This window comes from Anser anser (assembly GCF_964211835.1).
Source record: "Anser anser genome assembly, chromosome: 2".
NCBI classification, from domain to species: Eukaryota; Metazoa; Chordata; class Aves; order Anseriformes; family Anatidae; genus Anser; species Anser anser.
Window position 1 is genome coordinate 67,635,595 of NC_139721.1, and position 20,454 is coordinate 67,656,048.

At 40.0% G+C, this 20,454-nt stretch overlaps 2 protein-coding genes across 2 annotated transcripts; one reads left to right on the forward strand and one right to left on the reverse strand.

The window, feature by feature from the left end:
* Positions 1–1,051: 1,051 nt before the first annotated feature.
* Positions 1,052–10,325, reverse strand: NDUFS6 (NADH:ubiquinone oxidoreductase subunit S6). Its single transcript, XM_083825284.1, has 4 exons — positions 9,989–10,325; positions 8,558–8,611; positions 3,044–3,166; positions 1,052–1,197 (listed from the first exon to the last, which is right to left on the reverse strand). The coding sequence occupies exons 1-4, from the start codon at positions 10,301–10,303 to the stop codon at positions 1,132–1,134; spliced, it is 558 nt and encodes a 185-aa protein (XP_083681410.1). The 5' UTR covers positions 10,304–10,325; the 3' UTR covers positions 1,052–1,131.
* A 7-nt stretch (positions 10,326–10,332) lies between these two features.
* MRPL36 (mitochondrial ribosomal protein L36) lies at positions 10,333–11,089 on the forward strand (the record flags this gene model as incomplete). The annotated part of the gene is made up of 1 exon (XM_083825285.1): positions 10,333–11,089. The coding sequence occupies one exon, from the start codon at positions 10,333–10,335 to the stop codon at positions 10,651–10,653; it is 321 nt and encodes a 106-aa protein (XP_083681411.1). The 3' UTR covers positions 10,654–11,089.
* Positions 11,090–20,454: the final 9,365 nt, after the last annotated feature.

Sequence of the window (20,454 nt, forward strand, 5' to 3'; positions counted from 1 at the left end):
TGACAAGCAAGCAAATTTAGTAGCCATAGCCCCATGTGACTTTATTCAACTTGATACCATTATATCAATTTAACTACAGCAATATAAACAGCAGCTTTAGTAGAATCCACCCTGTTGAACTTCAACCAAGCAGCAACTATTGCCTGGAACCATGTTCCATTACCAGTGTTTAAGAATTCACTTTCCAGCAACAGATTAAAACTCTCTCTGGAGCAAAGGCCACAGCTTGGATCCTCCTCCTTCAGGCACATGCCTTGTTTGAAAGTCACAGTTATATGTTGGAATGCTACACAACTACACAAATAGGGCAAGAAGGTAGCAAAAAGATGATGTCCTTCAACCAGCCTCCTGCAGACTAGGTGAGGTTACAGTCTAACAACAACTTGTGTACCTACCTATCTATATTATTGGAGCAAAAGACGTTACCTGCAATGGAGCAATATCCCTACTTTCTTGAGTCTGACATGACCAATTCCTAAAGAGGTTTCAAGGGTGTGAAATTGTTGAAGCAAAATCAGATATATACACTCAAATGGAGCACAAATACTTATGCTCTCACCTTTCCCATGTATCAGCTCAAACTGATAACCGTTTTAGGGCACTGTATTTCTTCTATACAGCAAACAAACTGTAGCTACTTAATTCAGGGATCATGATCTTGCTCCTGAGATACATGCCTATAAGTGTTACAACGCTGAATTGTGCTTCCACTTTTTGAATTTAGCTAGACACCAGGCCACAAACAAATTAACAGTATCAAACACCACCAAAAGACAAACACCTAGGATAATCAATCACCCTGTAATTTATATCAAATTCAGTATTAAAAAGAATACAAATTACTCATTACAAGCCAGCCCTTGCCTCAGTCAGACACCACTTTCAAGCCCACAAGAAGTCTGACAAACAAGGCTGGACATTTGTTCCATAAAAACAAAAATAAATACAAAGTAGATATTGTAATACCATTTGGATCATCAATACTTGTAAAGGTAGTTTTAAAAAGGCACAAACTGGACTTTCCATAGTTAAGAAACACAAATGTAGATCTTGAGCTTTTAATTATATTGTTTATTTATAGTTAAACATTAACATCTTAACAGAAGTCTGCAAGCATGCAGGGATAATCTTTCAGTGATGTTTCTGTTTAAATTGAAGTCCACAGTAGCCACACGTTCCAGTCTTCGTATCTTTGTCCTGCAAAAATATAGACACAACAAATGCTAGTTTCACTTTACAGAACTTTTAGAAATTACAAAGTTTCTCTTACTTACATGTGCCATCTTAAAATGGATCAATATAGGTAAGTACAGAATTTATGCTTACTTGAAACACTGGAAGTAAGAAAGGTGGTAAGAGGTTCATACTTGCTATCTACACCATATGCAGCTTCTCTGCTGCCATTTTTAACTACCAGTCCTGACCTCAAAACACAATTTTTAAGTCCAGCAAATGGTATCTTTTCAGCAATAAAGGAGTCTCTTACCAAACTGGACAGCTTAAGTCAGTTCAGTCGTATTTGCTCCAGTGTTCTGAAAGGATCATTTTGTATTTATTTTAATAGAGAACGTGATTTTTCATTTTCAAGTTATATCTAGACAGGAATTTCAGCCAATAATGTAAGCTGACAGAGTTAGTTACATGAAGGAGGAAAGATCAATAGAATTTCAAGAGAAATCCTGAAAAGAAACGTTTTGGAGAGAAACAGATTACTACAGTGTGTGTAAGATTTTATTCTTCTCTCCAAAAGATAGAAATTATATATAATTAAAATTTAGAAGTGTGACTGATTGCAAGCTATTGTTGTCCTCTTTAACATGAGGAAAAGACAAGACAAGCAGACACAAGGAGAATTTTCTGTTATTTAGCAACATGACTATCGACAAGTTAATATTAAAAGTGAAAAAATCCAGACTACCCTCCAACCCCATAAAGTTGGGATTTCAATCATTATGGCCAAGGAAAACAAGCTGATCTAATATCATTCTCTCTGTTTGCAGGTACTAGCATTCAAGAATTCAACTACAGACCTCACATAATTTAATTGTTAACACAAAAAGATATCAAAAGTTACAAAAACTAAAGCGTTTCTCAAGAAGAGTGTGAAGCAGGCCAAAAAGATCAACGTTAAGTCAGACCGGAGTGCTACAGAAGTTAACTTCTTAAGACTAAAGAATACAAGCTTCCTAAGTTTTATGAATTAGGCCATCAGAACATCTGCCTTTGAAGAATGTAAAATAAATCATTATAAAATGCTTACTTTGTTCAAAATAGAAGTAATTATGATTGTCTCAACAGTGCTGACAATAAAGGACACTACTGTCAGTTCCCCTACCACTCTTGGGTATTAAGCAAATGTCAAAGTTGAGGTAAGCAAGCAAAGACTAAGTTATCTGCAGTAAGGGTCTGCCTCAGGACAGTGCCTAATCAACTGATTCCCTAAGTTCATCAGTACCCTCAATATTCTTACAATCCAGAGTAAGAATGCATTGGAAACTACATTGCTACTGTCAGGGAGAATAAGACATTTATTTTTCACTGATTCTCTGACTATAATGAATCTTTCAGTCTTCAGAAATGCCAAGGTTTCTAAAGACAGGTTTTTTTTCCTTTTTTTTCCCCCTTGAGCTTACAGGATTCTAAAATAAACCACAGTCCCAAGAATAATGCAAAAGTATGGCTAGTCTACACAGTGGCATTTAAATAGAGTAAACGCCTCAAGATATAGCAAGTTTGATTTGTGGGTGTTTGTTTTTTTGCTCATAAAAAGTAATATGAACGAGCACTGCCTTATTTGTTTTGTTATGACATTTATTTTTTTCTAAAAAGTTAAAATCACAAGCAAGAAATTTCTGGTAGCTTCAAACGGAAACTCTCAAATTCTTCTAGGTAGAAAGAAATCTTAATTTTGTATTAGGCACCAAATAAAATGAGCCTCTTAGTAGGTTTTTTTACTTCATTAAACTAACATGCCAAAGAGTAGATGAACTTACAGACAAGAAATAACAAGCAAAACATGCTATATGAAGAACAAAGATATTACCAAGTTTATGTATACTTTAGGATGTCCCAAAGCTCCACCACCACCATCGCATGATATCACTCTGCTTTCAACTTCACTCACAGGCTGCTCTGCTATTAAATCAATTGCAAAATTCTTGTTCACCTGAAAGAAAAAAAAAAAGAAAGCTTCCAGTTATCTTGCACACTCAAACAGAAAACAACTGCTTCCCCAAACAGTTACACTGCAACCAACTTAAGAAGTTCCTACATAGTTTTTTTCCTGACTTTCTCCACAGCTGTAACAACTTCAGCTGCACTGTATTTGTTCACCAGAGCAGTGAACTAAAGGTGTTAAACCTCACAAAAATAATCCCCATACCCTGGCACAGACCACATCTATGCTCAGGTTTACATGACCTAAGCAGATTCAGCAAAAAGGTGAGCAGTAACAAGCAGCCGAGAACAGAAAATTTTTAACCGACACTGCCTCTGTATTGCTTTTGCCACTACATGTCAAAATTGCAAAAACCTATGCTGATAAACTCAAAATAATGGTGGGACAAGTAAGGTCAGGAGAGAGATAAAACAACTGCCAGTAATTTAGAGCTTCCCACCATGCATGTTACTCTAGCACTGCACATGAATCTCAGGAAGACGTGAACTTGGTACACAACAGTTAGAAAGGCAAATTGTTCAGAATTAGAAACGAGAAAAGCCTCTAAACACTGTTATGCCACTCTGTAAATCCATCTTATTCACAATTCCTGAACATGTATATCACTACGGACTGTCAGACTTTTTACTAGAGCATGTCTGTGAGACCTGCCGAACACAACCATTCCCGGAGAGCACCAGAGGCACGCAACAGAGCAACCTGCACCTACACAGAACCTGCAGCACTTTCCTCATTCGTATGTGCCACCTTCTTCCAACTAGGTCAGAGCCAGCACTGAGCAGACAACCACCTCTGTCAAAAGCAATGTTATACACACGAGAATATAAAATAATATGCAAACCCAAAGAAGGTGCTATCTACCATACTGGGCATAAGTTTCATTAACTTGTCATTATCTGACAAGTATCTGAGTCTTAGGAAAAATACAAGATTTTTAAGTGCCCATTAAATGAATCTCTAAGAACCGCAAGGGTATTTTTGTATAGTTTTAGCACACGACAACTTAGATTCTTTTGCCAAGCCTTCAATTAAGTTTCCACAAAAATCTGTGCTTTTCATACAGCAACAGAAAAGTCAGTTTACCAACCACAGGATTTTATTTGCTTAAAGCTAAATAAAGTTAACAAAAAAATTAACTTTCAGTATTGTAGCAAAATGGCAAAGTCAAGAAACTCATTGCTTGGGACTGACATCCACAAGTTGCATGCAATCGCAGTCAGCTTGCAAGGATTTTAACTGCTGCTTTAAATAACGATCAAAATTTTGGATCTTTCTTTTTATGCTGAAGGAGGAAGATAGCACTATGGTGCAACTCTGCTTCAAGATCAGAAAGAGAACTCCACTCTTCCATATACTGGTTTATTTCTGAACCACAAACAAGCCTGTGGGAATAGGGGGAAAATAAGAACCTCTCATCTACTGTACAACAATGACTTGTTTCTGGTTCAGCATGCTAAACAAAAGTCTAGGAATGTGCAAGGAAAACATGCCAGAAAAAAAGACTGAGGAAAAAAATTATGATGGGATAAAAAAAAAAGAAGTAGTTTTTGCTTCAGTTATATCACGTCCCTTCAATTAAAGCACAGTAGTAGTTACTGTGGAAGGGAGATTTTTCCCTAAGCACACTCAAACAGTGTGGTCCTTATCCAAAGCATAACTCAATGAACAACTTTTTTTTTCCCCCCAGTGCCAGTCTGACAATGCCACTGCTGCTTGTTTCCAGCTACTTGCCTGTGCCAGTACATTGTCTGTGAGGCTGAGAGTGAAAAACCAAACCTGGAACTGACCCAGATCCAAAAGTCCAAAGGAAAAGAAGTCTGTATTTAAACCAGACCATCTCTGATGTCAGTTCTTCTCATGGCTTCTGCTTCTGTACTAGCACAACAGGAAGAGTGGAGCTGAAGTGGAAATTGCAGTGTGGCATTAGATTCTGTGTCATCTTAGGGATTACACGAGGACAGGATTATACTGGTCTGGCTGCACAGATGCAGTTTAATAGCTGCCATTTTCAGTTTTCTCACAGCTACTTGTTTTAGACCCTTGCCAGAGATCATTAATCCCCCAGTTCTGCACATTTAAACATTCAAGATCCAGCATGGAGAACAATGATTTCAGCTAAAACACATGGATTTCGTTAGCCAAACAATTAGACTGGCAGAACTGAAGTGACAACGTCCACATAACCTGGCCCTGCTCTCCCACAGCCTGGCAGGCTCTCAGAAGGGCCATGTGTAGAACCAAGGTGTGCGGCCAGACCTCACCGGGGGCACGTGCAGCCAAAGACTGAGGTTCAAAACAAGTAGCTATGGAGGCTGTACTTGTCTCGTAACAAGTCCTGTTTGATTAAGCAGAGCACAGCGAAGAAAAAGAAGTAACTGAGGAAGCACAGTCACCAAGTCAGCAGGCTAGCATCAGCTTCAGAAACAAGGCAACGTTCAGACTACAAACAGTGCTGTGAAATTCCAATACAAGCAGCTGAAATGCATTTGGGGAATTCCTATAAGGGCAAAGCCACTAGAAAGATATCCCACTTTGCTAACCACAGATAAATTCACCAAAGATAAACACAGATGATTTTTAGTGTTTAATATGTAAATTTTGTTCCATCTTCACAATTAAAACCTAGCACTAAATCTTGCTTAACAGACGTATAGCTTGCCGTTTGCTGGGGAAAGAGGAGCTGGGCTGAACTTGAAGCTTTCAGTGTTCCTTCATACAAAAAGTGAACCAGAAATAAATTGGTCACAAGGACACATTAGCAGGACTTGCAAGCTATGGAAAATTAGAGTCAAAGAGCACATCCTACAAAGTTACAGAGGTAGCACAAAAAAAAAGAAAGAGACATTGCATTTGGAACTCGATCACTGTTCTCCCAGGAATAAGCTTCTGAACACATTTTAAGCAACATTCTCATTTAATTATTTCCTATGTAAAATTCCTATTTTTGCCATGCAGCATAAGTTAAATAGCACATATCTTACAAAATTCATGATACAATGAAGTCAACAACACAAAAAAAAATCAAAAATCAGCACAATGAGTTCTGGTTAAATTAGAAAAGTAATATTTATATATGTATGCATTAAAAAACTACCACATCTTATACTTAATGCCTCTAATATCCACACATCTGGATCATTAGCACTAAAACACTGACCAGGCACTGGAGAACACAGTCCAGCTAAACAATTCCTGTTTCTCTCCCAAAGGACAGCAGCAGATCCCTCAGGGAATTGTGGTGCCTGATTATTAGGAAGAACTGAATGCTGGAGGACAGTTTCACATACCCTCTCTGTTGATACAGAGCAGCAGCAAGCCTACAAAATAACTTTTCATTTGGCTGATGTTAGTGTTACTTAATTTTGCCTTTGAGGCTTCACTACTTTAGAATACTTTAAATCTTAGTTTTATTTATTAAACTTTATCACTCCTTCAGCAAATGCTCATATGCCTTCATAAAAACACCCTTGCAATGTGGGTAGGGACTAAGATTTTAAATATGCAGAGGCAAATTAAGCCTCAAAACTCGTATTTAAACAGATATATAGATAGGTGATTCAGCAAAGCGTTTAATTATGTGCTGATGCTGAACAAAAAATGGCACTAGAACCATCCTTAAAGTTTTTTTTTTCCAAATGAAAACACCATCTAATTTTCAGATGCCAAATGCTTACAGCTCCCACATCTTAAACGTAAGCACCTAATGGATATAGGCTAAGTCTTGAATTTTTAGAGCAATCTGGGAATGAATTTCCATTGAAGTCACAAATGCTTGGAGAGAGGGAGAACAAAGTTAAACTGCATCAGCCAGCAGTCTAAAAACAAACAAGAAAAGCCCCCAAGCTTTAAGCATATATCAAACCCCAACAGCTTTGCAGCTTCCTTACAGACTAGTGTATTATCATACCCAAATTTACAGTAGAACTTAACTCATAAGAATCTGAAATCATACCACTAAGTAACTAAGAAGGATGTTTAAAAATCACACTACTAACTTGTAAATGGTATTGGATGGCTTTATAGCTTATTTTAAGGCAAAAGGTATAACACTGAAAAGATAATTTGTAAGTTTGCAAATTTAAGATCCTTCTTCAAATTAACTAGATACACAAGGTTGTGGATTTATCCAATTACTCTGCATCTATGCTTTCCACTACCCCAAAACATTAGTTATTTCAACTGAAGTTCAGTTGGAAACTAGCATTTCCAGGTCTATCCAGCTTACTTCAGTTTTGAGCACTCAGTTTGGAAAAACAGAAACATTTAAAATAAAAAAAAAATGGTTATTGACTGAAGTTGGGTGCCTAAAGCAAGTGACATGGCACTTCATTTAATACTTTATACCTATAGAAAAGTTTTGTCAGATAGTTATTAGCAGTAATAGAGCACTATAATATTTTTATGTTCTCAATTTAGTAAATCACTGTTAACAAAAATTTTTCCTCAAACAGAAAAGTGTGAAGCATTTTGGATCCCTCCCACCCCCCCCCTTAAGTCTTCTACTTGACAGAGTTAGCCTTACCATAGTCATGCAGAGAAACACAACCACATCAATACTACATTTTAACTTGGATCCCAGTTTCTAGGACAAGTCATGGTCAGCATGCAACCATGTTATTCCAGAAGTATCAAAATATGTACGTATACTTTGCTTACTCAAATTATCGTATTGCTAAGATATGAGTTCTAATGTTTGTGCTCTGTTTTCTGGGTAGTTATTACATATTATAAATTATATTCCATTTTTCTCTATTCCCATATTTAAATATAGTATGACTTTCAGCAGAAAAAATAAGTCACTGCATTTGAGATTACCAAAAATGAAAACGTGCTATCAGTCTGAATAGTTAACATGCACATAGATAGCTAAGGTTACTAAATTTCTTATCTCAAATGTTTATGTTTGTCACATATAATCTAAAGCCTAGCTTTCACTTTTTTTGTTAAAAGAAGGCATATTCAAACAACACTATTAATTTTGTAGTTTACCAAGGGAAAACAATGAAAACATGCTGTCATTTACAGTTTTAAAATATAACATTAGATTTCAGGCCCAACTCCCAAATATTTTAAAAACCCATAAACTTCTGCAGAGTTCCTCATTATTTCTGACCGTTTTAGACTTAAGCCCACCAAGCTACTGAAACCCTGGTTTTCCTTCTTTATAGACAAGATCAAACAGCTAAATTAACAAGAAAAGGGCAGTACCCAGAAGCTACCATATGCTGTACTGAAAGAAGATTTTTCACTCTAGTGAGAAGAAGAACACAAAAAACCCGAAATCCAACAAATTTTATTTTTGCATTTTGGTGGTTGAGGACATCAAGTATTTAAAAGAAGTGCCACTTCCTCTCCCCGAGGGAAAGTGGTAGGAGTTACCTCTTTTTGTCGCCCAACAAATCTAACTTTCCTGTAATCTTTTTCTTCATACACCTGAAAAGTAAAATAAAAATGATTTTATTTAAAAAATAAGGACCTTGAAGAACACAAAGGCTTACAGAACTATCAAGTGTAAATCATTTAAATCTTTTAGTCAGTTTCAAGCATTGTCATCATCTTACAATTATATACTGCATAGGAAAAATTAATTTTCACTTCTGTCACAGAGAAAATAAATTCTAGGTTGGAAAGTTAAGAAGAATAGGCAGAGGGGGCAAGGCAGGGATGCTTAAAGCCAGTAAACAGAAGCCTCATCTGTGACCAGAGATACAAACAGAAGGTTTATTACTTCTAGTGATGGTTTTTGATCCCACACTGCCATCTGGAAGATGAAATAAACTATGAGATGTAAGATAAATAATATATGATATGCAATACGTATAATAAATATACATACACATTTATATACACACACATAGATACACATGCACTCTTGAGTCAAGTAACTACAGGGGTAGTCTTCTAACATCAACTACACCCCCCACAGCTCTTTCATGTTTCCACAAAACACTACATGACTATCCCTAGTTCTCATGCTCAACTTTTACACGAGAACAGAAAAACAAAGTGACGTGTCACTTACACAAGGGTACCTCCCAGCTGTCAATGCTTCAGTTGCATCAAGTGTTGCATTCAGATCACAACGTTTGGCAACGGCTATGCTAATGACCCTATCTAAGACAGCATTTTGCTTTTGAAGCCACACATACCTTTTGCCTATGCATCATCCAAAAACGTTAAGGCCATAGTGCGTATTAAATAAAGAATCACTCCATTCTGTCATAAGCCTGACAAAATATCTGACAATGAAATACATATATACTGTCTAGATACTCTGGTTCAGAAAACTAAAGTTATTTACTTTCTGAATGCTTTCTTCACTCCCTTCATAAAATTACTAAGGCTGGAAAAGACCACCAAGATCACCTGGTCCAACCACTGTCCTACCAATGCCACCCACTAAACCACCAACCCCTAAGCACCACGTCCAGCCTTTCCTTGAGCACCCCCAGGGCCGGTGACTCCACCACCTCCCCGGGCAACCCGTTCAATGCCTGACTGCTCTCTCTGAGAAGAAATGTCTCCTCATTTCCAACCTGAACCTCCCCCCGCACAACTTGAGGCCACTCCCTCTTGTCCTATCACTAGTTACCTGTGAGAAGAGGCCGACCCCCAGCTCCCCACACCTTCCCTTCAGGTAGTTGTAAAGACCAATAAGCTCTCCCCTGAGCCTTTCCAGCCAGCGTCCCCCCAGCCTGCAGCACTGCACGGGGTCGTTGTGCCCCAAGTGCAGGACCCAGCGCTGAGCCATGTTGAACCCCCCGGGGGAGCCACGCCTGCCCGCCGTGCCCGGCGTCCCCGCGGCCTCACCTGCCCCGTGTGTGTCACCAGCTCGCCGCTGCCAGCCGCCCGCAGCCCGTAGTGCCGCCAGGACGCGGCGGGCAGGGACGGGCGGCGCAGCGGCAGCAGCAGCAGCCAGCGGCGGAAGGTCGAGCCGGGCGCCGCCATTTTGCGCCCTCTCCGGCGGCCGTGCGCATGCGTCTCCCCTGCCCCTCCGTCAGCGTTGCTGCCGCGCCGGCTGGGAACGGTTGGTGGCCGTTGGGGGCCGTTGGGGGCCGTTGGGGGCCGTTGGGGGCGGCGGGGCTCGGTAACGGGGGGAAGAGGGGTCGTGAGGGGTGTGCTCATGGCCGCGCTGTCCCCGCAGGGCGCGGAGCATGCTGTCCCTCCTGGCTAGAGCCGCCGCCGGGCCGCTCCGCTCGCTGGGCCGCTCGCCCTTCAGCTCGCTGGCGCCGCGGTGGCGGGCGGCGGGGGGGCCCCCATCGGCCGCCGGGGCCTCGCCGCTGTGGAAAGGGGCGGCCGCCTCCCCGGCCCTGCCCGCCGGCCCGCCGCTGCCCGGCCTCCTGCAGCTCTTCGCCGGGCTGAAGACGAAGACGACGCTCAGAAGGCGCTGTAAGGACTGCTTCATTGTTCGCCGCAGGGGCCGGCTCTACGTTTGCTGCAAGACCAACCCCCGGCACAAGCAACGGAAGCTGTAGCGCCGCGGTCGCTGCCCGTCGGAGCGGTTGCCAAAAGGGCTTTTCCGTGGAGCTCCTGAGAGGAAAGAAATAAACGTGGTGTTTCTGTGTAAGGTCTGTGAATCCGAGTGTGTACAGCCGTGTCACTGGGATCGCTGCCGGTTCACTGGCTGCCTGTTGACTTCTGGCAGCTAGGGACCCAAGTCAGAAAGTGCTGTAGGTGACAATGCTGGATCTTAATTCTAAAAGTAGAGTGAATCAAGTTCGTGGCGGTCACTGCCTTACCTTTGTTTCAAACTGTGGATGCTGAGAACTCAAAGCCACGACTTTCAGGATCTCTTGGTTATTTAGCCTTAATGCCTTACAACCAATTAGTTTACTCTTAAGTTAGTAAGAGTGAAGCTAAAGCCTCTGACTTGGATGCATCTGTGCTTAATTAAAGCAAAATGAAAATAAACATGGCTGATAGTGCATTATTACAACATACTATGAATATTCCGTGAAAGAAAACTGTCATGTTGAAAACTGTGGTAACAGAGACAATAGCCTCTAACTTAGCTAAGCCCTGAAGTGGGAAATGATATTAAATACGTTACATCAAAAGATGGTGTGCCAGCTTTTGGGTTAGTTCGTATGTAAGGTAAAAAATTCTTTTCACTGTTGAGTTACAGCACGGATAACCTTACGTAGCTTCAGTAATGCCAGTATAACTAACCGTTGCTTAACATTATGGGTTTTAACAAGAGATGATGGCATTTTATCAGTGTAATATGAGGCAATCTAGAAATTTTTAAGTTAGAGCATCTAATGTCATAATTTAATAATATATTGCCTATATGGTATATGTTGAAGTGTTCTCAGTGTGTTCATTCTTCTGAGAAGTCCCCTCTGATGGTCGTGGTGTACCTGCTATTCTACTAGTAAAAGGTTTCCTGACCCTTAACACAAAAAGGCGGTAGCTGTGGTAGCTAGGAATTACTGCCTTATGACTAGAGTTTGTAAACTGATTTTTGTGGATATCTGCAACAAACATGAGTAATTTCAGCTTCCAGCTAATTTGTCCGAAGTTTCTCTAAAGATTTAGGCTCGCTGACAAATGCCAATGAGGCCCTAGAATTATTTTAGTACAGCTTTTTGTGTATCCCTTGAAACAGCTCTCCAGCAGAGAGTTTGGGGAGAATGACTAGGAACATAAATGCCTCAAAGGTCATACGGCTGAGCATGCTGTTGAATGCAAACTGCTGGATCTGTGTAGCAGCGGGTGAAAATTTAGACAGCCATAATTGCTGCAATCCCCAAGTGTGTTCCTAGTGCTTCTGAACATCATTGTGCTTGAAGCAGGGGTGTTTGATCTTCCTGTGAACCGCAAGTTCTCAGCACAAGATACCAAACTATGCTTTTGGACAAGTAGGTTACTGCTACAAGATTGTCAGAGCACTGTGAGATAGTGTCCCAAACTTAGAAGAGGTGAAGTTGATTGAGCACAATCTGTATTTGAGGTTGCTCAAACAGTATGATGACTAGAAGGACTTTTTTGCCCTCTTAAAATTCCACGACTTGAAAATTCTACTAACTTCTATAATTATACCTTTTCATTTTTACTAGGTTCTTGGCAGGCAATGAGAAGCTGGAAAGTTGTGGCTAAATAACCCAGAGGCAATGGTTATTGACTGGTCCCTATGTGTCTGAGCACTTTGTCTTTTCATTCACGTCTCACTACAGGAAATGTGGATTTGGAAGGAGAGGAACAGGTTAGTTAACATAGACATCCATCTCAGGAGACATCGAGGAAATTCACGGCAATGAAGGGGGAGAAAAATGGCTAGCGTCATCTAACCAGAGACACAGGCTGACTCAAAACTTGGAAGCCTACTCAGAACCAAAGAACCTTGAAGTAGTTGAAAACTTGATGTACCTCACAAAGCATGGCTGAAGTTTACACGCTCACAAATAAGAGCTCCTACTTTATAAATAAATTTCCTGGGAAAGTTTTACCCTTGCTTTAATGCACTTTGCCAGCTAGGCAGTCTAAGCAACTGGAGATTTTAAAAGCTCCGATTCCCACCTTAGAGTCAGTAGTACCTTTTAGTTTAGGTGCATGCTGTATATTTTGTTTTGGCAGAAAAGCCTGCATGCTGTAAACCTCTGTGACACCTGGTGAGTGCAGTTATTAATACACCATTAAGGTAAAGAGTGTGCGTATGTTCAGAAAACCCAGTGGTGAGGTCCACCTGCTTTACTGGAAAGTCATGGGGAATGTGCAAGGACTTGAATGAGTTGGCCATCAAATGAGGTGAGGGTCTGCAGGTTGTTTTTTTTAGCAAAAGTAATTATCAGCTGTACTTACTGCCTCCCAAACAGTTGATCCAGCCCCATGATTCTGTCAGAAAAAAGGCTCGCACTCTGGTACAAGACAAAGTGTGCTGGGGTTCACTCTGGGGCTTGCTTGCCAAGGGCAACATCAGATGGTGAAGAGAGAGACCTGCAAGTACGAGCTGGCAGGGCATGGAGCAGCAATCGCTCTCCAGCTAGAATCAGAAGGTAGTGGCACGTGGCATTCAGGGACAGCTTTACTCGGGTCAGGCTGGTATCTGTTAAATCTGGTCTAATTCTCCGCAACAGGGAATGAAATTTACAGATGGCTTACTGTACAGGGGAGAGGGGCACAAATTACTATGCTTTCATTTTCCCTGTTAGCCCAAGGCTTTAGTTCAAGTTTGTATACAATACAGATTGAGCAGGCTATTTCAACAACTTATAATTAGGAAAAATCATGTTACAATTAAAGCCATTAAATTTAGTGCTTCTAGTCAGAAGTTTAAGATTTGAAGTAATATGAATTCAGATGTTTAACACGGCTGTAGATTACTCATGTGTCATCATCTGAACTATTAGCTTGTGATACCTTGGGGTGGAGTGTTCAAAAGAAGGGAGTATTCGTGGTCATCACTGAAACGTCATGTAGAAACATCGGTAGTGCTAATAGATTTTGGAAAGAGGATTATAGGATTAGAAAACAGAAGGCTCAGAATTGTAATTGTGTTCTGCCATTGACTTACTGTATTATCTTGGAAAAGTAATTTTGCCTTTGTCTCTATTTCTCCATCTGTTAAATGGGAATACCGAGTCTCCTGCTTCTAAGAACCTTTTTTGTTTTGTTAATGTCCACAAATTGTTACAGAGGTATTCTAAAAAAATAAAATCAGATTTCATAGCTTCCTGTAATTTATGTGACATCATGAAGGTGAACTTGTGGTGCACGTTTATTTTAGGTTTATTTACCTAATTTATTTATGAGATGCTGAAATAATGTCAGTCATTAGCCTAGTTGTTGGTAGGTGAGGGTTTACATCTTTCATTACAGACTTTCTGGATGTCGTGTTGCTTAATAGCTTTTTTTTCAAAGGTTAGGGTATACAACTGCTACTTAAGTTACCCAGACCGTAAATTTAGTCCTGTAAAACTAAAAAACCCATCAATGTTAGTTCCATAAATGTATGATTTTTCTTTTTTATTTCGTCCTTTTTACAAGATGTTGTGAGGGCAGAAGATGAAAGGTAGAGCAAAGGTAAGGAGAGCGCAGCTAGAATGTAAAATGGTTTAGGGGGAAAATAGGACCCAATAACACAGGAAGAAGAGTCCTTACACTAAAAAATGAAATAAGACTCAGGCTCCAATTACAGTTTCAGCCTCTAGTTTTCTGCTGATTTTGTGTCTAGGTTACCCCTTCCAGCAATTCTTCATTCTTCTTTAAATCCCTGCAGTGGAGTAGGAGTGTGACAACTGATGTCTCCTGTGACTGTCTCCATTGTACAGTTATGAAAATAATTTGCAGTTGTGAGTGACCGAACTTGCTTAATTCCTCCAAACTGTTTCAGGGAATGAGACTGTCACGTTCCCAGTATGCAACAGGTGGATATGTATTTAGGTCAACTGGAGGATAAATCTTAGAACTCATGTATATTAACGACTGTCAGACTTTATGATTGCACGTATGGGAATTACTGCGTTGGTTGTTGAATTCAGGACAACAGCTCTTCAATAATGACAGGCGAGGGAGAAATGTTTGGAAATGGTGCTACTGGGGGAGCTACAACTGCTTGGATCCAGGAGGTGCACGCAGAGGTTAGCTGACTGACAGGTGACTTTTCCAGATTCTGACATCACCAAAGTCAGTTTCATAACAGCTGTTTTATTTTATTGGTTCTGTATACACCTTGTAGCTTTTCCAATTATTTTATCATACCGTGTACATAATCAGAAAGATAAAAATAAGCGCAAGAAAACGCAAACCTTAAGAACAATTGCTAATGGCTTTGTGAAGTATTAACAATTGGAAGCTTTCATTTGTAGGGGGATGAAGTAGATGACTCATCTGTCGATAATATCCATGAGTGTGACTGTGCAAAGGAAAATTAAAAGTTGGAATTTTGATTTTACAAGAAAAATAAAAAATAAGTACTCTTGAACAAGGAAAAAGGAAGTGAGAAGCAGGCTGCTTTCTCATATTTGTTTAACAGTGCAAATGGACACTGCAGCACCAGTGGAGATACTTCAGAATGTCTTCTGTGTAGTGCCAGGGTCTTCCTGTAGTTTCAGTGCGTTCCACGCATCTGATATTAGATATTAGGCTTCATTACCAAAGGTAGTTTACATATATCTGCAGCATCACCATACTCTAAGGTTCTGAGTCAACAAGGTATATGCATATTATATGTATTGATGAAAACTATCACATGACTTTTAAGGTATAAATTAGGGACACTGTTGTCCCGTTCATGTTAATAAGGCTGGTTATCCATTTAAATACTTGTGTGCATTCCATCACAGCTCATCAGATTATTCATTTAGAGCTCTGAATCTGTACCAGTAGCTTAAATGGTGGGCTGAACATGGTAGTCCAAGAGTCTGAGAACGGGCTGGATCTTTCTGACTTGCTGGGATGGTTTACTTCACAAAACAGGAGGGGTCAAGCCCTCATCTGTCCAGTCTCTCCTACTCTCCAGGACAGAATTCTTCTACGTGTTAGAATAGCTGAACTGCCCAAGAAGCTGCTATTGAACTGTCACACTTTCAGCCCAGTTTATTTAGGTACGTGGTATTGTTTTACTTTTATACCTCTGGGAGATAAACTGCAGCAGTTTATTGCTCCATATCCCACTCATAGTGGAGGCAGCAATCTTTATAAGAGATTCATCACAGTGAAGACATTGAACCTGATCTAAAAATGATGAAAATGGTTATGGAGAGAATATTGGTACCCAAGATGAAGCTGTCACTTACTAGAGTTATCCACCAGCCTCCAGAAATGGAAAACTCACATTTCACTGAGAAGCTTGGGCATCAGACTTTGAACTCTGTTGTCTGTAAATGTGAATACAGAGTTGAAAGAGAACATTGTTTTTCAAGGAGGCACATGTTTTTATATACCACATTGTGCAAAAAGAAAAAAAAAAGTGAACTCAGCACTTTGTGGAGTTGTTGATCTAAAAATATATTGGTTTCCTTTAGTGGCTGAAAATAAGCAAAGAAACATGCAGGAAATAATACAGGCTTCTCTGTTGTAAATGATTAAAGATTGGTAACGGACTATGCCCAAATGAGGAAAAGGCCAGGAACAAGCAGTCTCAGGGTGTAAAAAGGGATTTATCATGAAGGAAAACTTTGTTATAAAGTGGGAAACATTTTCTTTATAAAAGAAGTGTCTGTGATATCTAGAATTGGCCACTTTCATAGGAAGTTCAAGGTTTAGATAAAATCTACTGTATGTAGATTGTGTGCCAAGTAGTTTATTTTTGCTTTGAATGCTCATTCTGATATTAAATGATATGTTGGTTTCAAGAAAGTTGTCTGGACATTCATCCTAATCTCCAATTGCAGAGTCATGAAAAGGGAACTTATATGATATGTTTAAAGGAACGACAAGACAGTAAATACAAAGCAATAATCCAGGACTCAGTCTGGAGGATGAAGAATTCTATCCTAAGAGAGGTAAACACATAAGGTCAAAAAACACAGGGCTGCAGCCTGTCATGCATCTAAGAGTCTGCTCCAAGACACTGTCACTTCGCTGGTGAGCTGTTTTGGTTTCCTTTATGGTTACTGAGTTTTGTGCCTTTCACTGTTAAAGTGCTTAATTCAAGGCAGCCTTGTGTCTTTTGGTAAGGTAATGAGATCAATCATCTTAAATTCTTACTATAAAATATTTTTTCTAGCCTTTGCATATTTCTATTTTCTCTACCTCCCCCCCCCTTTTTTTTTCATATAAAGCTACAGGAACTGTATGCAGAATCAACCAGTGTATTGCTGAACACTGAGGTTAAAATGCTCCTGAATTTTCCACACACCGTTCTTCTACTTCCATCTTCTGAAGGTCACATTAATGCTACAGCTTTCCATTAAGGGTTCAGGTTTGTGGTCATTTTTCTATGACCAGTAAAGAGTTCACACTGTTCCTCAAGCAATTCTCCATTGTGCAGGTATGGCTGCAACGCCTGGTTGCTACGTGTACAACTTTGCACTTGAATGTAACAGAATAAAATTGTTTTGTGTAGGTTCATTGTGTTGAGCAGCATACATTTTTCCCTGTGACCCTCCTATCATTGTTACCTCTTCGCTGATTTTTATTACCCCGCATTTATCATTGCTTGATCTGTATCACCCCCAGATCACTGATAAAAACACAAGATATCTATCATTTGTCCTGATACTTCTGAAACCACAGTGAAAGAAATTTAAATTTTATGATGGTTCCCCATTTGTACTTACTTTTCGACACCTGTTGCTCAAGCAGTTGTTCATCCACACACATTAGGTTTTCTTTGACGTTTTGAAACATAGGACATCTCATGTCCTTTGCCAGCTTGTATCATTTGGTTTTGCTCTTGCATCTTGTTCCCTTGAGCATCCACACTGCATGCATAATGGACAACTACCAGATGCTTTCATTGCTCAGACAAAACCCGGAAACTCTTCAGTGTCTAGACTTGTCTGGCTTATTCTCGCGCACAGGTGGGCTGGTTCCTCCAGCCCATCCAGGGTGTCTGTTGCTATTCAGCCAGCTTTGATGTCTCACACAGCTTCACACTGTGCCCTCTGCACTCAGTGTACATCCTCAGCATCATCCACTCAACGCACAAACACAGAGGGCTGTCTCATCACCCATCTCATTGCCTTGAACACATAGTAAAGAGAGTTTGTTTTTTAAGGAACTTGAGATTTGTGGCATGCATGATGTGCAAAGAGGGGGCAGGAGGGAAAATAAGCCCATTTAGCTGCTCATCTATCCCAAGCCCAGAACACAAGGAGATTGTGGTGGAAGAACCTTTCTGGCCTCTAGGTATGTTGCACAACACCTCCACACTGTAAGCTTTGGCTGCATCCCATGATACTGCTTGAAAAAGTAAAGAGCAGAACTAAAAGCAGCCCCCATGAAGGTTCTCAGTGATAGCACAGTCGGGTGCTAAGCGTTGCTCAAAGACTGCACACGACTTGAGTGGTAGGTCAGAGAGCGGTGGCAGCAGGGGCCAAGGTGGAGGTCACTTAAGCGTTAAGGGCTCTCAGAAGTTCAATATCTGGAGCCTCCTTAAGCATTTGCAGTGCCTCCAGTCCCTTTCAATGATGCTGCCTATGAGTGTATGGTAACAAGCAGCTCTAGGCCAGCTGGGTGAGAGAAGGGACCACTGGAAAAAAGTCACTGCCCATAAAGGCAATGTATAGATAAATTGCGATTCCTGATACTCTGTCAGCTACTTAATAAAAATATTTAAATACATTCATTGCGTTTTGCATTGAAAATTAAGTTTCTTTTACTAACACCATTCTTTGAAAGATGTTGTAGAATTGCCCTCCTTTTCCTAATCTTCCAACTCCACCTATAAATTTATTCAGGACTTATTTATATTTATGCCAGCAGTATCTTTTATGTTAAATAGCACTTCTGTTCCTGTGGAATTTACCCTCTTGATATTTCTTTCTAGGTAGCAATCATGTCCTTTCTCAATCTTTGTTTTCCTCAGCTAAACAAGTCATTTTAGTCTTTTCTCATGAAACAGACTTCCTGATTCTCTCTTCACCCTAATAGACCTTTTGTGTAACTTCTGAATTTGTGAGATAAGGTTTGTAAGGAGAGGTAATATGTTTTATTAGATCACTGATATTGTTAGAAAAAATAGAAAAGCTTTTGGGTATACAAGTTATTTTCACGTATGCCCAAAGCTTACCAGATTTTTTTCCAACTGTTTCAATTGTCTAATAAAAGATATTGCCTCTGCCTACAAGCATTTCCTCTCATATGTTCTTAGACATTATTGACTACACCATATGTCTTTTGAGTTAATCTTTCCTGAAATATTTTATATAATTCTGTCCTCCCAAATATTTCAGGCTTTGGCAATATGACAGATGAATAGCTGCCTCTGTGCTTCTAGGAAACACACCTCACCCTATATATTTTAGGATTGCCTTTGAACAGCTCATGGGCCAGCTTACACTGGTTCCTCAGCATCTTTCCTTGAGATACTTTTATGCACAGGTTTTTCTCCTACAAATAGCCAGCAGCCTACTTTCCTTCAGTTCGTGCATGGTGTTATTCTTCCTATAGGATATTCCCACTTCCCCCCCATGCTGGTTTCCTCTTGCTACCTTGTCCATGCATTTCAATGAGCCTCCCACTTTGCTAGGTTATAAGGGACACACCACTAGCTTCTCTTCTCAATGGAAGTTTGCTTTTTTGGCACACCCAGGCTTTTCTTAGCCACTCAGATTACACAACCGTAGAAATCTCTGTGCTCATACAGAGGCTTTTATATCCGTCAAGTAGGATGTATGAGAGAGTAAAACCACTACCTTTCAAAAATGTACATGGATTTGAATACTGAAATGTATTACTACTTCAAAATAAGTATTGCACGATATTTGTTATTTTTAAAAAGATTTTTAGATTCCAGTAATAAGGCCAATAAAAGGCTGACCTAAACCCCACTGAAGTAAGTGGGAAGAAGCCAAGTGACATGAGCAGGAAGAGTAAGATGCCATGTATACGTTCCCTGCAGAGCACACCCTACCAGAGGTCTGTCCCCAAAAGAGGGGACAAGGTGGGAGCTGGGATGCATGAAGCCTGTTCAGTGACTCATGCCTGTGCAAAACAGCTGATCTAAGGGGCTGGAGGGTCCCTCAAGGATACACAAGCTGCATTTCTAATACAATTCTGAGTGGTGAGGGTCTCCTTTCCAAAAGTCTTCCTATTCTGTGCTGCAAATAATAGATGATCCTGTCAAAATTATATAAAGAATGGGTGTCCTATAAAGGGGAATGATATGCTATGTAGGAATCAAGTCTAATCCTCTTAAACAGTCTATTTTAGTGATTTCTTAAGAAATTTTGTGCATGTTTGTATATGTGAAGATTTGGCTGGACTCACCAATCTTCCCTTTTTTTAATAAACCAGCATAAAGTAGAATTTATTTACATAATGCAATGATCCATGAAGGTTACCATAACATCAAGGGACCATATTAACCGCTTGAATGGAATTCATTAGAAATTAACTACCACTTAAATTAATTTTCCCACATTCACAAGGCTGTAATGGTGGAAAAAGGAACCGTCCATCAGCATGTACTGACAGGAGAGCTGTCACTGCTTTTATTTATAGGTGAATACATTAACCCATGAAGCAGCCTTTTCAGACCAAATCTTGAGCTTCTGTACAAATAAGTCCCTTCAGTAGACTTTTAATAAGAAATCCAGCCTCAGTTAAGCAGTAACACATACTGCCTAATGCTTTTGCTGTTGGCTACGTATTGTGGCTTTGTCATAAGA

Excerpts from the sequence above, each read along its gene's own strand:
- NDUFS6 (XM_083825284.1), bottom strand. The coding sequence starts at position 10,303 with ATGAGCACACCCCTCACGACCCCTCTTCCCCCCGTTACCGAGCCCCGC. Across the intron at positions 8,612-9,988 it reads TGGTGACACACACGGGGCAG|GTGTATGAAGAAAAAGATTA; the intron begins GTGAGGCCGCGG and ends TTTACTTTTCAG. Across the intron at positions 3,167-8,557 it reads TTGTTGGGCGACAAAAAGAG|GTGAACAAGAATTTTGCAAT; the intron begins GTAACTCCTACC and ends TTTTTCTTTCAG.